Source organism: Ornithorhynchus anatinus, chromosome X3 (genome assembly GCF_004115215.2).
Source record: "Ornithorhynchus anatinus isolate Pmale09 chromosome X3, mOrnAna1.pri.v4, whole genome shotgun sequence".
NCBI classification, from domain to species: Eukaryota; Metazoa; Chordata; class Mammalia; order Monotremata; family Ornithorhynchidae; genus Ornithorhynchus; species Ornithorhynchus anatinus.
Genome location: NC_041751.1, coordinates 68,435 through 82,642, shown reverse-complemented (window position 1 = coordinate 82,642; position 14,208 = coordinate 68,435). Strand labels below are relative to the sequence as shown.

Below are 14,208 nucleotides of genomic sequence, written 5' to 3'. Positions count from 1 at the left end.
ACCACCGTTGCCGTTCAGCTCTTCTCTGACTTGCTACGCTCTGTCCAGGTAAACACCCTCTGACCCTGAAACCACGCTGGGGCTCATTCCGGGGCTCGTTCCGGGCGTCGTCCTAGCGTTTATCCTGGAGCTCGTCCTAAGGCTTATCCCGGAGCTCATCCTGGGGCTTTTTCTGGGCTCGTTCTGGGGCTCGTCCTGGGGCTCAGCCTGTGGGCTCGTCCTGCGGCTCATCCTGGGCTGGGCGCATGTTGGGTCAGGGTTATCCTACGGGATGGGCGGCCTGGCCTGAGGAAGCTCTGGCTCTTGGGGTTCCCTGGGCCTGCTCCAGCTGCACTGCGGTCTGATGGTCGGCTATGGGCGCTTATGACCTCCCTCGTTGTTTGTGACCGTGGGAAGGACCAGGGCGAATCTGGAAATATGGGGCCGGAGTGGTTTTAAACCCACATCTCTTGGCACAGGGGCTGCAGGAGAGCAGGGCATTTCTGGACTGGACATCCGTCTGGCCTCTGGCCCTGCACGTGGTCTTAGATGCAGCCTTCCACCCCTCCACCTTCCCCGCCCCTTACCTCGGACTCCTCCGGTCCTCACCCTGGACTCCTTCCCCCTCCCCCGCCCAGGATTCTGCCCCTGGCCTAGTGGCAAGAGCACAGGCTTGGGAGTCAGAGGATGTGGGTTCTAATCCTGACTCCCCCACTTGTCTGCTGTGTGACCTTGGGCAAGTCACTTCACTTCTCTGTGCCTCAGTTTCCTCATCTGTAAAATGGGGGTTAAGACTGTGAGTCCCACCTGGCACAACGTGATCACCTTGTACCTTTCCCAGTGCTTAGAACAGTGCTTGGCACGTAGTAAGTGCTTAACAGATACCACTGTGCCGGGATGTGCTGTCGTTGAGCTCTGTGATCTATGGGAAGGGCAGAGGGCCGTCTCCCGGGTTTGGATGCCACTTCTAGCATGAGCATCACTGTGTATTGAGCGCCGACTCTGATCCACTACACTGGGGGCTTGGGAGGGTCCCTTAATGGGAAAAGATAGGGGCCTCCGAGAAGTTTACGGTCCAGAACACATTAGGCGTCGGTGCATTGGTTGTGGTGTAATTTGAGTCTGGAGCAGTTGCCTCGGTTTGTGTACTATTTTAACTCTGCTCTTCAGGAACAGACTGAAGAGTGAATTGATGTGGTCTCTAGCCCAGTGTTTAAAGGATGATTTTCAGGGCAGGGGTAGGAGCAGACGGGGATGGGGACAGGGTTGGTGGAGAGGGGTCATTGTTCTGCCTCTCTCTGTTGCCAATGACCAACTCCACTGTCCTCCAGCTCCGCCCCTCTTTCTCAAGAGTTTCTCCTCGGTGGGAGACCCACTTGCCTAGAAGTGAGGTTGTCACCTGCCACTCCCTGCCAGAGGAATCTGAGCAGGCAATCAATCAATCAACCAACTAAACGGCATGCATAGACCAGGTTAAATCTCGTCATGAGCCATGACCCTCCCAGGCGTAGCCGTGGTTCGGAAGAATGAGGGTCAGGAGCTGGTGTTTTGAGGGCTGGGATCACGGGATCCTGGGCCCCCAAGCCACGGGGCAGGTAACAGGGCCTAGGCTGTCCCGCTGTTTCTACTCTTACCCAAAACATCAAGTGTGACTTTGGGCAGGTGAGTCCCCTGTACCAGGGAAAAACCCCTACACTAAACCCAAGGAGGAAATGACCATAATGGAAAGCAGGAAGACTACAGCAGGGGCGAAGGAAGAACACTGGAGTGAGGAAGGTCCAGCTCAGAAGAAGCTACAAGCCAGTTCCTTCATAATAATAACCATAGTCACCATAATAAACATAATTAAGCACTTACTACGTGCCAAGCACTGTTCTAAGTGCTGGGGCAGATATGAGGTAATCAGTTTGTCCCACGCGGGGCTCACAGTCTTAATCTCCATTTTACAGATGAGGTAACTGAGGCACAGAGAAGTTCAGTGGCTTTGTCCAAGGTCACACAGAAGACAGTGGCGGAGCCAGAATCAGAACTCACATCCTCTGGCTCCCAAGCCCGTGCTCTTTCCACTAAACCACACCGTTTCCCTTGAGGGCAGGGATCGTGTCTAGTTATGTAATTGTGCTGTCTCCAAGTGCTTAGTACAGGGCTCTGCACCCACTAAATGCTCAATAAATTACACCGATTGATGGATCGACTGACAGAAGTGTGGTGGGCACAGCAGACCCCTGAAACCCAGACTAACCCTCTGTGCCTTTCTGGTCCTAGGATCCGACCGCATCACCATGACTTCGCTTAGCACCGCCAACAACCACTTTGGCCTTGACCTCTTGAACGAGCTGAAGAAGAATCATGGGAAACAAAATATCTTCTTGTCGCCCTTCAGCATCTCCACGGTCTCGGGGATGCTGTACCTGGGTGCGAGAGGCAACAGTGCAGCTCAGATCGAAAAGGTGGGTGGCAAAGCTTTATTCTTCCTGACCTGCCCTCACGCCTAGCTAGGGATCTGGGCAAGGACAAGCAAATGTTTCTCCCTGCTCCAGCTCCCGAGTGGGTGGCAGCAACCATGCTCTTATTAATATTAATGCATTATTAGTAGTAGTAGTAATAATATTTGTTCAACACTTATTATTTGCCAAGCACCGAAGTAGGCACAAGGAAATCAGGTTGGACACAGTCCCTGACCCACATGGGGCTTGCAGTCTAGGTAGAATCAGTAATAGGAGGAGGAGGAGGAGAAGGAGGAGGAAGAGGACAGGGAAGGGGAAGAGGAGGAGCTGGAGAAGGAGAAGGAGGAGGAAGAAGATGGGGAAGGGGAGGAGGAAGAGGAGTAGAAGCAGCATGGCTAGTAGTGGATAGAGCATGGACCTGGGACTCAGAAGGACCTGGGTTCTAATCAGCGTGGCTCAGTGGAAAGAGCTCGGGCTTGGGAGTCAGAGGTCATGGGTTCTAATCCCGGCTCTGCCACTTGTCAGCTGTGTGACTGTGGGCAAGTCACTTAACTTCTCTGTGCCTCATTTAGCTCATCTGTAAAATGGGGATTAAGACTGTGAGCCCCATGAGGGACAACCTGATCATCCTGTATCTACCCCAGCGCTTAGAACAGTGCTCTGCACATAGTAAGCGCTTAACAAATACCAACATTATTATTCTAATCCCAGCTCTGCCACTTGTCTGCTGTATGACCTCGGGCAAATCACTTTGATTCTCTGTGCTGCAGTTGACTCATCTGTAAACTGGGGATTGAGACTATGAGCCCCATGTGGGACGTGGACTGTGTCCAACCTGATTAGCTTGTATCCACCCCAACACTTAGTACAGTGTCTAGCACATAGTATGTGCTTAACAAATACCATTTTAAAAAGAGAAGTCTAAATAAAAGCTATCTTGGTGGCTTCCATTTTCTTTTTGATTTAGCTACTATAGAGAGCCCCCTCCCCCGTGTGACTCTAGATAGTTTCTGTGGAATGGGGAATTCAATACGGGTTCACCCTCCTGCTTAGACTGTGAGTTCCTGGTGGGACAGGGACTGTGTCCAACATAACTATCTTATATCTATCCCAGTGTTTAGAACAGTACTTGACACACAATAAGTACCTGACAGATACCGTAATAAAAATAAGGTATTATTGCTTTTATTATAAGATCGAGTGCGTTTTTCCCTTTCAATTTGAGAGCGCCAAACACGCACGCTTAAAAGTTTCACTTAGGTGGGGCCGAGGGAGACGAGCAAGGCCGGGGTTCCAAACCCACTCAGCCCAGAATGGAGGAGCCCAGGGTGGCCGACGGCAGGGTGGCTTTCTTTGAGGAATCAAGGGGTCTCTCCTCCTCTGGGAGACCTTCCTGGGGGTGTGTATCTTAAACACTGTTTCCTGGGTGAGTTCCACCCCCCGGCCCGGGCAGCTCGGTCTGGTGCAGAGCGGAGGAAAGATCTGGGTGGACGGATGGACGGTGCTGCCTCTGCCGACTGTACTGACATCTTCTGTTCCTTCCTAGGCCCTGCACTTCGATGAGGCCATCAGAGGGGCCAGGTCAGAAGCATCCAAAGAGGTGAGTCTTGGGTCTCCTTGACTGGAGGTTGCTACTGAGAGACAGGTACTCAGGTGCTCCTGGGGGAGGGAGGGGTGAGAAGAAAGAGGAAGAGGAGGAGGGGCCAGAACAGGATCCCAGAGCTGGTGCGTTGGGTTGGACTGCAGATGGGGCCCTCGGTACGCAGCTCAATAATTACTCCCAACTGACGGACTGATGGATTGGGGGAGGAGAGGCGGGCGAGGCAGGAGTGTGGTTGGTTCTCTGACCTCCAACCCAGCCTTACCTCTGGGCCAGGGGTTCCCGGGGGCACACCCCTTTGTGCTATACCACCCTCAGGCCTGGACAACGGGACGGGGCCATTTGTGCAGTGGCGGTGACTGCGAGGCCACTGCAGCACAGGACTTGCAAGTTCACAGATGTGTGGGTGGAAGGAACCTCTTTCTAGTCCTCTCTGGAGAGGGCCTCTCTTGGCTGGGTCCACGACTAGGAGACCCTACAGAGGAATGTCAAGGCCACAGGGGGTTCTCCTGGGCTGTGTTCCAGCCAGAGGGACCCCGCTGAGCAGAGTCAAAGCCACAGGGTGCTCTACTGGGCAGTGTCAAGACCACGAGAACCCCACTAGGCATTGTCAAGGCCACTAGGACACTGCAGGATAGCATCAAGGCAACAGGGAGTTTTGCAGCATAGTGTCAAAGCCCTAGAGGAACCTAGTTAACGGGCTAGAATAAGCCCCTGGGGTGGGGTTTGCCTCCTCCCAAAGTCTTTGAGGCATGGATGGGACTCTGGTCACAATTTCCAGCCCACCACAGCTGGCCGGTGGCTTTGGCCCCACATCCGTGGCCGTCACCAGCGTCAGGGTGGGAGGAGAGAGGGTCGGCTGTCAGAACGGTGGGCGTGGGCGGTTGGCGTTTCCCAGGTCGTGAGTCCCTCCCGGCCCCATCCACACAGGACCTGGGGAAATGGCCTCAATCTGGGCTCCATTTCTCTGTTCAGCCATTTTAGGAGGCTAAAGGAAGCTGGAGATGGTGAGCAGATTGTTGGCTTTCATGGTGTGAAGTCGGAGTCGACGGTATTGGGTCAGCGCCAAAACCCCTTGTGGAAGCACGGTCTGGTGCTTGAGGGGATCAGGGAGAGGTGGGGGCGATAGAGGAGCTTCCGGCTTGACTGGCCCATGGCTGCAGGATCCCCCACTGCTCACATGGCTACCACACCTGCTTAGTCCGAATTTCGCATCTCTACTGCCTTTTCCTGGCACATTAATAACAAGCCCCCTCCCCTTTTTCCTTTGAAGGGTCCCTATGACAAACAAGGGGGAATCCACGGCCAATTCCAAAAGCTGTTAAAGGAAGTTAACAAATCTGGCCAGGATTATGCTCTGAACATCGCCAACAAGATGTATGGAGAAAAGACGGAATCATTCCTTGAGGTAGGTTGTGCCTGGTCCACTGGCTGATGGTGGGTTCTGAGGGCACTGGTGAGGAGAGTGCTTCGGGACTATGTTGTAAAAATGTTGTGGATTCCCTGCCGTGGGAGAGCCTACTTCAGTCCATCAACTCTGCCAGAGCCTCAGTTGCATCATATTGGCTTTCTCTGGCCAGATAGGCTGGTCCAGCAATAGCCACTTGGGGCCCTGCCTTGGGGCTGGACATTCCTAACTGGGTGGGTCTGAGGTGGGCATAATAAAAAAAAATAAAAATAATGATGGCAAAGCATTGTTCTAAGCACTGGGGAGGATACAAGGTGACCAGGTTGTCCCACGTGGGGCTCACTGTCTTAATCCCCATTTTACAGATGAGGTAACTGAGGCACACTGAAGTTAAGTGACTTTCCCAAAGTCACACCACTGACAAGCAGCTGAGCTGGTATTTGAACCCATGACCTCTGACTCCCAAGCCTGTGCTCTTTCCACTGAGCCACGCTGCTTCTGTCATCTACACGGGCCCCTGCAGCTGGGAACCCCAGAAGAGGCCTTATGTCAGTGACACAGAATCTGGGGGGGTTCTGGTCTCCCTGGGGATCCCCGCTAAGATATGCTGATGTCGTCAGGGTCCGACCTCTCTTGACAACTCAGGCAGGGTTGGTGGGGAGAGGGAGAGGCAGGGGGAGGGGAGAGCCCTCTCGAGGCTTTTGAAAATCCAGTAAGTGAATTCGGCTGGCAGGAGTAATAATAATAATGATAACAATGGCATTTGTTAAGCGCTTACTAGGGGCCAGGCACTGTACTAAGTGCTGGGGTGGAAACCAGCAAATTGGGTTGGACACAGTCGCAGTCTCAAGTGGGGCTCACTGTCTCAACCCCCATTTTACAGATGAGGTAACTGAGGCCCAGAGAAGTAAAGTGACTTCTCCAAGGTCACACAGCAGGCAAGTGGCCGAGCTGGGGTTAGAAGGTAGTCATAGGTGCCTCATGCTAAAATTCTAATGCTGCAGAAAACACCCAGCTGTGGGAACGTTGGCCGACACTGACGGCTGTGTGTTGAGTTGCTTTTTCTGCTCGCTATCTTCTTCTGGATTCTCGGTTCACTTTAATTTTTGGATATTTTGCTCTGTCTCTCTCTCAGGAGTACATAAACACAACTAAAAAACTGTACCAAGCAGGTCTGGAACCTGTGGATTTTATCAATGATGTCGAAGGAAGCCGTAAGGAGATCAATTCATGGGTTGAAAAGCAAACCCAGGGTATGTGTGGCTGAGTCATTTTCCTGACTTTGGAGATCAATCAACCAATCAGTGGAATTGCCTGACTTCTTGTTTTATGTAGAGCACTGTACTGAGTTCTTGAGCGATTACAACACAACGGAGTTGGTAGATACATTTTCTGCCCACAAAGAGCATATAGTCTAGAGGGGCAGAGAGACATTAGAACAAATTATGGATATGGACATAAATGCTCCGGGGCTGAAGATGGGAGACAGATCAATTACTAAAAGTGCACAGGTGATGCAGAAGCAACAGGGAACAGGAGAAATGACCTCTTGGAGGGGATGTAATTTTTAGTAAGGCCTCGAAGGTGGGGAGGGTGATGGTCTGTTGGATATGAATGGGAGGGAGTTCCAGGCCAGAAGGACGATTCATTCATTCATTAAATCGTATTTACTGAGGGCTTACCTTGGGCAGAGCACTGTACTGAGCCCTTGGGAGAGTACAATACATCAACAAACAGGTACATTCGCTGCTCACAATGAGCTTACAGTCTAGAGGGGGAGACAGACATTAATATAAATAAATAAATCACAGATATTACACGGATGTAGGCATGGGGTTGTCAGCAAGATAGAGAAGATCGAGTTTCAGTGAGTAAGTAGTGTTAGAGTAGCAAAGTGTGTGGGCTGGTTTATGGTAGGAAATCAGCGAAGTAAGTTAGGAAGGGGCGAGCTGATTGAGTGCTTTAAAGCAGATGGTAAGGAGGAGTTTCCCTTTGATGTGGAGGTGGATGGGCAAAAAGTGGAGAAAAGGTGGATTCTAGAGATGTAACGAGGGTAGAGCTAACAGGATTTGGTGACACTAGATATGTGGGTTGATTGAAAGAAATAAGTTGAGGATAATGGCCAGGGTTAGGTGCTTATGAGACAGGGAGAACAGTGGTGTTGTCTACAGTGGTATGAAAGACAGGCGGACAGGGTATGTATGGGAAAATGAAGAGTTCTGTTTTAGACATTTTAAGTTTAAGGAGCCCATGGGATGTATAGACAAAGATCTCCTGCGGACAGGAGGAAATGAGAGACTGCAGAGATGGGGAGAGGTCAGAGCTGGAGATTTAGTTTTGGGAATCACCAGTATAGAGATGGTAGTCGAAGCCATGGGAGTGACTGAGTTCTCTGAGAGAGTTGAGTGTAGATAGGGACTAGAAGGGGGACTAGAACCGAACACAAGAGACTCCTACAGTTAGCGTGGGAGGCAAAAGCAGACCCCACAGATGAAAATGAGAAGGAGAGAGGCCAGAGAACTAGAAGGAGGAGATGGGAATGTTCCAGCTACAGCCCAGGGCTGGTCCGGCATGGGACAAACATAGAGTGGGCATATTTGGTGTTGCAACGAGAGCCACTGAAATGACCTTGGTGGAGTGGTGATCTGTGAAAAAAAGGAACGGAAGCCTTGAAACACCAGATCCAACTCAGACCTTTAGCGAGCACCAGGCTTCAAGTCAGTTATGAATCTCTCCAAGAAACCAGAAAGGTGAGCTGGGAGAGCCTCCTAGGGCCGGCGCCTGGGTGGGGAGCTCAGCTCGTCCACAGGTGAGACTCTGAACTCCACTTCTCTGAGATCCGGTGGGCACACTCGGGCTGATGGGCAGGGTGACACTTGGGCTGGCCCACAGGTTGGCACTCAGGGTGAAGCTAAATCAATCAGTAGTATTTATTGAGCGCTTACTGTGGTCAGAGCACTGTACCGAGCCCTCAAGTGGACTGAGACTCAGGGGGAACTTGGGCTGGCTCTCGAGGTGACATTAGGGGTGGCCCGTGGGGTGGCTTGGGCTGATACAGTTTTGGCAAAGCAAAACTGAATAACTGAACACAGACTTTTTTCTTTCATTGCAGAAAAAATCAAGGACCTGTTTCCCTCAGGCTCTCTTAATCAAAATTCCAAGCTGGTGTTAGTGAATGCCATCTATTTCAAAGGAAAGTGGAACAGGGAATTTCCAAAGGCGAATACTCACAAGGAAGCTTTTAGCGTGGACCAGGTACGCTCCTTATGTTTGTGGTGACCCGCCCAGCTTGTCCCATGTGGTTGCACAGGTGAAAACAAAAAAGGTGGGATTAAACCCCTGGACTAGAGTTCCAAAATGGCTAAGTTGAAGAAAAAGTTGGGCTTGTTAGAAGGGTCAAGGATTTAAATGAATTTATGGGCCACAGCCTCATGGGGAATTATTAGAGGGAAACGTTAAGGGTGTCAGAATGGTGCTACTGAGGCAGGCAGTGTATTTTGGGGTAGGGGGTGGGGGACAGGATGGATGGAGCAGTCAGAGATTGACTGGCTTTGGCTGAGCCCCGTCATTTTCATAGCACATAGCACGTCCCCGTTGCAGTATTTTCACTAATCTAGCCTACAGGTTTACAGCCTACAGTCTAGCCTACAGCCTACACAATCTACCCAGGATTGTGGGAATCACAGTATGCTTTTTCATCCAAATCTTGGAAAGAGAATTCTCAGCGATTCTGGCAGACAAGGGGCAGATAGTGGGTCAGACAGGGAGCAGTCAGCATGGCAGATGGGCTAGACAAGGGGGAAACGGGTGTCAGACAAGGGAACTCTGGGAGTTCCACAAGAGAAGCAACAGTGGCATAGGAGCAGTTGATGAACCAGCAGCTCCATGTTCAGGCTTTGAGGCATCTAGGGGGTGATTATTATTATTGTTATTATGATTATAGTATGTATTATTTGTTAAGCACTTACTAGGTGCCAGACACTGAACTAAGTGCTGGGGTAGATACAGGCCAGTCAGGTTGGACACAGTCCCTGTCTCACATGGGACTCACACTCTTAATCCCCATTTGACAGATGAGGGAACTGAGGCATAGAGAAGTGAAGTGTCTGGCTCAAGGTCACACAGCAGAAAGGTGGTGGAGCCGGGATTGGAACGCAGGTCCCTCTCACTCCCAGTCCTGTGGTCTATCCATTAGACCACACTGCTTCTCCCTCCTTTGCTCCTGTTCCTTACCCCTCCAGAGAAGGGCTCAGCCCCAGTGAGGAATTTTTGTTCATGGGTATCAACTGTGGCAGAATTTATCGAATCCGACATTTACCTTTTATGCCTGCCCATCTCCCCAATTAGAGTGCAAACTCCCTGTGGGCAGGAATGAGTCCTTCTACTTTTATTCTGTTTACCCAAACACCCAATTCAGGGCTCTGGGTGCAGGAAGAGTAATAATAATAATGTTGATATTTGTTAAGCACTTACTATGTGCCGAGCACTGTTCTAAGCACTAGGATAGACACAGGGGAAGCAGGTTGTCCCACGTGGGGCTCACAGTCTTAATCCCCATTTTACAGATGAGGGAACAGAGGCACAGAGAAGTGAAGTGACTTGCCCAAAGTCACACAGCTGACTTTGTTCGACAGAGTTCGACAGAGATCCTGGGTTGACAATCAACAGGCCCTCAGAGCCAAAGCCAAAGCCGCTCTGGGGAGCGTTGTGGGGGGGGTGGGAGTCAAGGTTTGACCTCCTCTGCTCAACGGGCCAACAGGACTCCCACCCACCTGAACCCTTGGGAAGCCAATGAGAGGGTTCATCTCACAGGGCATCAGGTCTCAGTTGAGCCAGGCGCCTTTCAGCTCCCGGTGCCTGGGACTGTGGCTGTGGAAAGAGCTGATAATAATAATAATTATTATTATTATCTGATGTCCCGGGCTGATGTTATATTATATTATCTGATGTCACATGGTCCAGTGTACTTGGAGGGGAGGGTGGTACAGGAGGGGCCTCGTTCCCAGTGCCCGGCCAGAACTGGCCCCCTGCTGCCTCCATGGGGCCTGCCAGACTCTGGGAAGTTGGGAATCCTTGCTGGAACCCCCTCAGAAGGCCGTGTTCTGGTTTTTGTGTCGATGCCATCTCTGTTTGCCATTTGTCTCTGTTGCAGAATACAAGCAAGCAGGTGCAGATGATGCAATTGCAGGAATTCTTCAACTGGGCTTCCATCGAGGAAGTGCAGGCAGAAATCCTGGAGATCCCCTACAAGAACAAGGAGCTGAGTATGATTGTGCTCCTGCCACGAGAGATCAATGGCCTAGAGAAGGTACAAGCTGGAACTTCACTCCCCACCCTCGTGGAGAGCTGCTGCACCGAGGACTGCTGCTTGGTGGTGGGGTTGGGGGCAGGGAGACCTAGGAGGGACTGGTGACCGGTAATTGTTATTCTTGGGCGGAAGCTTCTGCTGTCCTCTCCCAAATGCCTAGAAGAAGTCTCTCCGTGTAGTGGGTGTTCAGTACAGTGCTCTGCATGCAACAGGCACCCACTACAGTGATCCACACAGCAGGCTCCTGGTCCAACCCTTTACCATTATCCCCTGCTCCATTCTCCCAGCCAGGGAATCTGTTTCGTCCTGGCTCAAGGAGGCTGCTGGCTCAAGGGGAAACTGTCCAAACTGAGCACTGGGCCAGCTCAAGGAGGCAAGCTAGGGGCCCGTAATAATAATTATGGTACTTGTAAAGTGCTTACTATGTGCCAAGCACTGTTCCAAGCACTAGGGTAGATACAAGTTAATCGGGTTGGAAACAGTTCTTGTCCCATTTGGAGCTCACACTCTTAACCCCCATTTTACAGATGAGTAATTGAGGCCCAGAGGTTAAGTGATTTGCCCAAGGTCACACAACAGTCCTTCTGACTCCCAGGCCCGTGCTCTCTCTACTAAGCCAAGCTGCTTCTCTGCAGCCCCTCATGTTCCTGTGGGAATTGCAGGGTGTGTGCTAAAGGGGTTCTTTGCAGGAAGCAGGGCCTGACCCAATTTCGATCAGGTATCCCCAGAGACCAGGCACCAGGAGAACAGGATAGGATTCAGGGCCCTGCTGCGGCCTGAAGAGATTTTCAAGGTCACTGGCCACTACTTTCTTTTTGCATTCTTCCTCCCAAAGCAGAGGAGGGATGAGTCCCCGGACTGGGCACTTGGATTCTGGTGCCTGCTGTGGCTGGAATGGACAGATGGAGCAGAGAGGCTGCCCTCTGGGACTCCGGGACTTTCTGCCGACCTGCCTCGGTCTGCTCGGAAGGGCTCCTCTCTGTCCCCCATCCCTCATCCCCGCGGATGGCGGCAGAGGCGGGCTGGGGAGAGATTTGTTCGGGCAGCGAGTGGGGGATTGCCGGTGCAGATCAGGGGTGGTCCTGTGCCTGACAGAGTCGAGCCGATCCTCCGTCCCTGGGGCGACCTCTGGCTCGCGGGCTGCAGTGGGCCAGGGCCGGGGCTATCCTGCAGCCACAAAAGGCCATTCTCTTCTGGGGGGCAGCAGGGATTGGGTGACCCCAGGATTCTGCCTCAGTCTCCACTGGGTTCCTCCCAGTGCTCCATACAACACTCTGCATGTTGGGGCTGCCCGCCCAAGAGTGCTATTTGTTGATTGTCGATAAAGTACCCTAGAGTTCTGTTGGTTGGTGTTTCAATGCTCGTTGGTAATAATAATAATAATGATGGCATTTGTTAAGAGCTTACTATGTGCCAAGCACTGTTCTAAGCGCTGGGGAGGTACAAGGTCATCGGATTGTCCCACGTGGGGCTCCCAGACTTTGAGCCCCATTTTTCCCCCATTTTACAGATGAGGGAAGTGAGGCCCAGAGAAGTGAAGTGACCTGCCCAAGGTCACACAGCTGATTAGTGCCGGAGCTGGGATTAGAACCCATGACCTCAGACTCCCAAGCCCGGGCTCTTGCCACGTGTTTCCGTATTTTCCCTCTGATTGGCTTCCCCCCATGAGGACTCCGTCCTGTGTCTGGTTTCCCTCACCTAGCTCGAGCAAGGACTCAGCCCCGAGAAGCTGAAGGCCTGGACCAGCTCGTCCTATTTGAGGAGGACAGAAGTGGACCTGCTCTTCCCCCGGCTCCAGATGAGGGAGAAGTACAACCTCAAGAGCACCCTGCAAGCCATGGGGGTGACAGACGTGTTCAACGAAGGCACGGCGGACCTCAGCGGCATGGCGGCCAGGAAGCCTCTGTCTGTGTCTCAGTTTCTCCACCAGTCCTTCGTGGAGGTGAACGAAGAAGGCACGGAGGCAGCAGCGGCCACTGGGGTGGTCGTCTCGACCTTGTCAGCTTCCATCCCGCGGCGCTTTCACTGCGACCACCCATTCATCTTCTTCATCCGGCACAACGCCACTGGTAGCATCCTCTTCCTGGGCAGGGTGGTGTCGCCCTAGGACCGGCGCCAGCCCTCAGTGCCCCGGACCTGGGCCCGGTCCCGGCACTCCGCTGCTTCATGGCCCAGCTGGCTTTCTTCCATCGCTTCCTGTCCTCTTCCTGTCTACCCTCGCACTGGCAGTTGGGAAACTCTTTCTTTCACGAGAACCGCCCCTTGGAATCGAAGCCAGAGGGTGTGTTTGAGCATTTGGTAAATTCAGCACCAAATCCTCCCACCTTTCTGGGACATGCTCTTTGTGATTCAAACCGGACCGGGCTGAGTTCTTTCGGGAGTTTCACCGGGCTCACTCCTTCCTTCCACTTCATTTCACAAACACTGGGTCGGGCTCCTTTTGAAACAGTCCAGCATCGTTAGCTTAACTGCCTCTGTCAATAAAGCAAGCATCATCATCATCATCATCAACGGGCCACATTGTCTTTTTGTGTGCGTCGTTTACAAGCAATCAATTAATGGTATTTATCGAGGGCTTTCTGTGTGTGGAACACTGTGCTAAGTGCTTGGGAAACGACACTATAAGATAATTAGTAGATACGCTCAAGCGACATAGTCTAGGTGTTACAAACAACATAGTCCATGCATGGGACTGGGAGTCAGAGAACCTGCTTCCAATTCTGATTCTCCCACCTGCCTACTCTGTTACCTTAGACAAGTCACTTAACTTCTCTGTGCCTCAGTTTCCTCATCTGTAAAATGGGGATTAAATAAACAACCTCCCACCCTCTTGGACCAAGAGCCCATTGTGGGGCGGGGACTGTGTCCGACTGATTATCTTATGTCAACTCCCGTGCTTAGTACAACGCTTTGTACATAGCGCCTCACAAACTTCATAGTTAATAGACTCTCAATTTAGAAGAAAGAAAAAACTCAATTTAGGGTCTAACCTGATCCTTTAGAGAGAACAGTGGCAAAGAGGAAAGTTGTAGCCCCTGCTTGAGTAGATCCTGTTCTCCTGAGACTTGGGGGAGGAGTTCTTGAGAAGCCTCATGTCAGGAGAACACGGGCTACCATCCTCACGGTCCAGCAACGTGGCGTGCCGGACCCCACAGGCTCGGGGCCTGCGGAAGAACGCTCCCTGGTTCCCTAGCTGTTGCAGATCCCAACTGAAAACTGAAAACACTAGGGGTTGCAGAATTGATAATAATAACCACGGTGCCCTCGATTAGCGCTTACTGTGTGCCAAGCACTATGCTAAGTGCTCCAGGAGATGCACTACAAGTAATTCAGATACGGTCCCTGTCCTACATGGGGCTCAGGGGTTGAGAAGGGAGAGCAGGCAGCTTATCCCCATTTTGCAGATGAGGGAAATGAGGCCCAGGGAAGGTAAGTGACTTGCCCAAGGTCACAAATGTGTGGAGCC

General features: G+C 51.9%; 1 protein-coding gene across 1 annotated transcript; it reads left to right on the top strand.

Moving 5' to 3' along the window:
- LOC100078873 (serpin B4) lies at positions 1–13,249 on the top strand. Its single transcript, XM_029054059.1, has 8 exons — positions 1–48; positions 2,245–2,429; positions 3,973–4,026; positions 5,300–5,434; positions 6,570–6,687; positions 8,547–8,689; positions 10,587–10,742; positions 12,445–13,249. Exons 2-8 carry the CDS (start codon positions 2,262–2,264, stop codon positions 12,847–12,849), a joined length of 1,179 nt encoding a protein of 392 aa, XP_028909892.1. The 5' UTR covers positions 1–48; positions 2,245–2,261; the 3' UTR covers positions 12,850–13,249.
- The last annotated feature ends 959 nt before the right edge of the window (positions 13,250–14,208 follow it).

Coding starts and splice junctions, on each gene's coding strand:
- LOC100078873 (XM_029054059.1), top strand. CDS start 2,262: ATGACTTCGCTTAGCACCGCCAACAACCACTTTGGCCTTGACCTCTTG. Junction 4,027..5,299: donor GGTCAGAAGCATCCAAAGAG/GTGAGTCTTGGG, acceptor TTTCCTTTGAAG/GGTCCCTATGACAAACAAGG. Junction 8,690..10,586: donor AAGCTTTTAGCGTGGACCAG/GTACGCTCCTTA, acceptor TCTCTGTTGCAG/AATACAAGCAAGCAGGTGCA.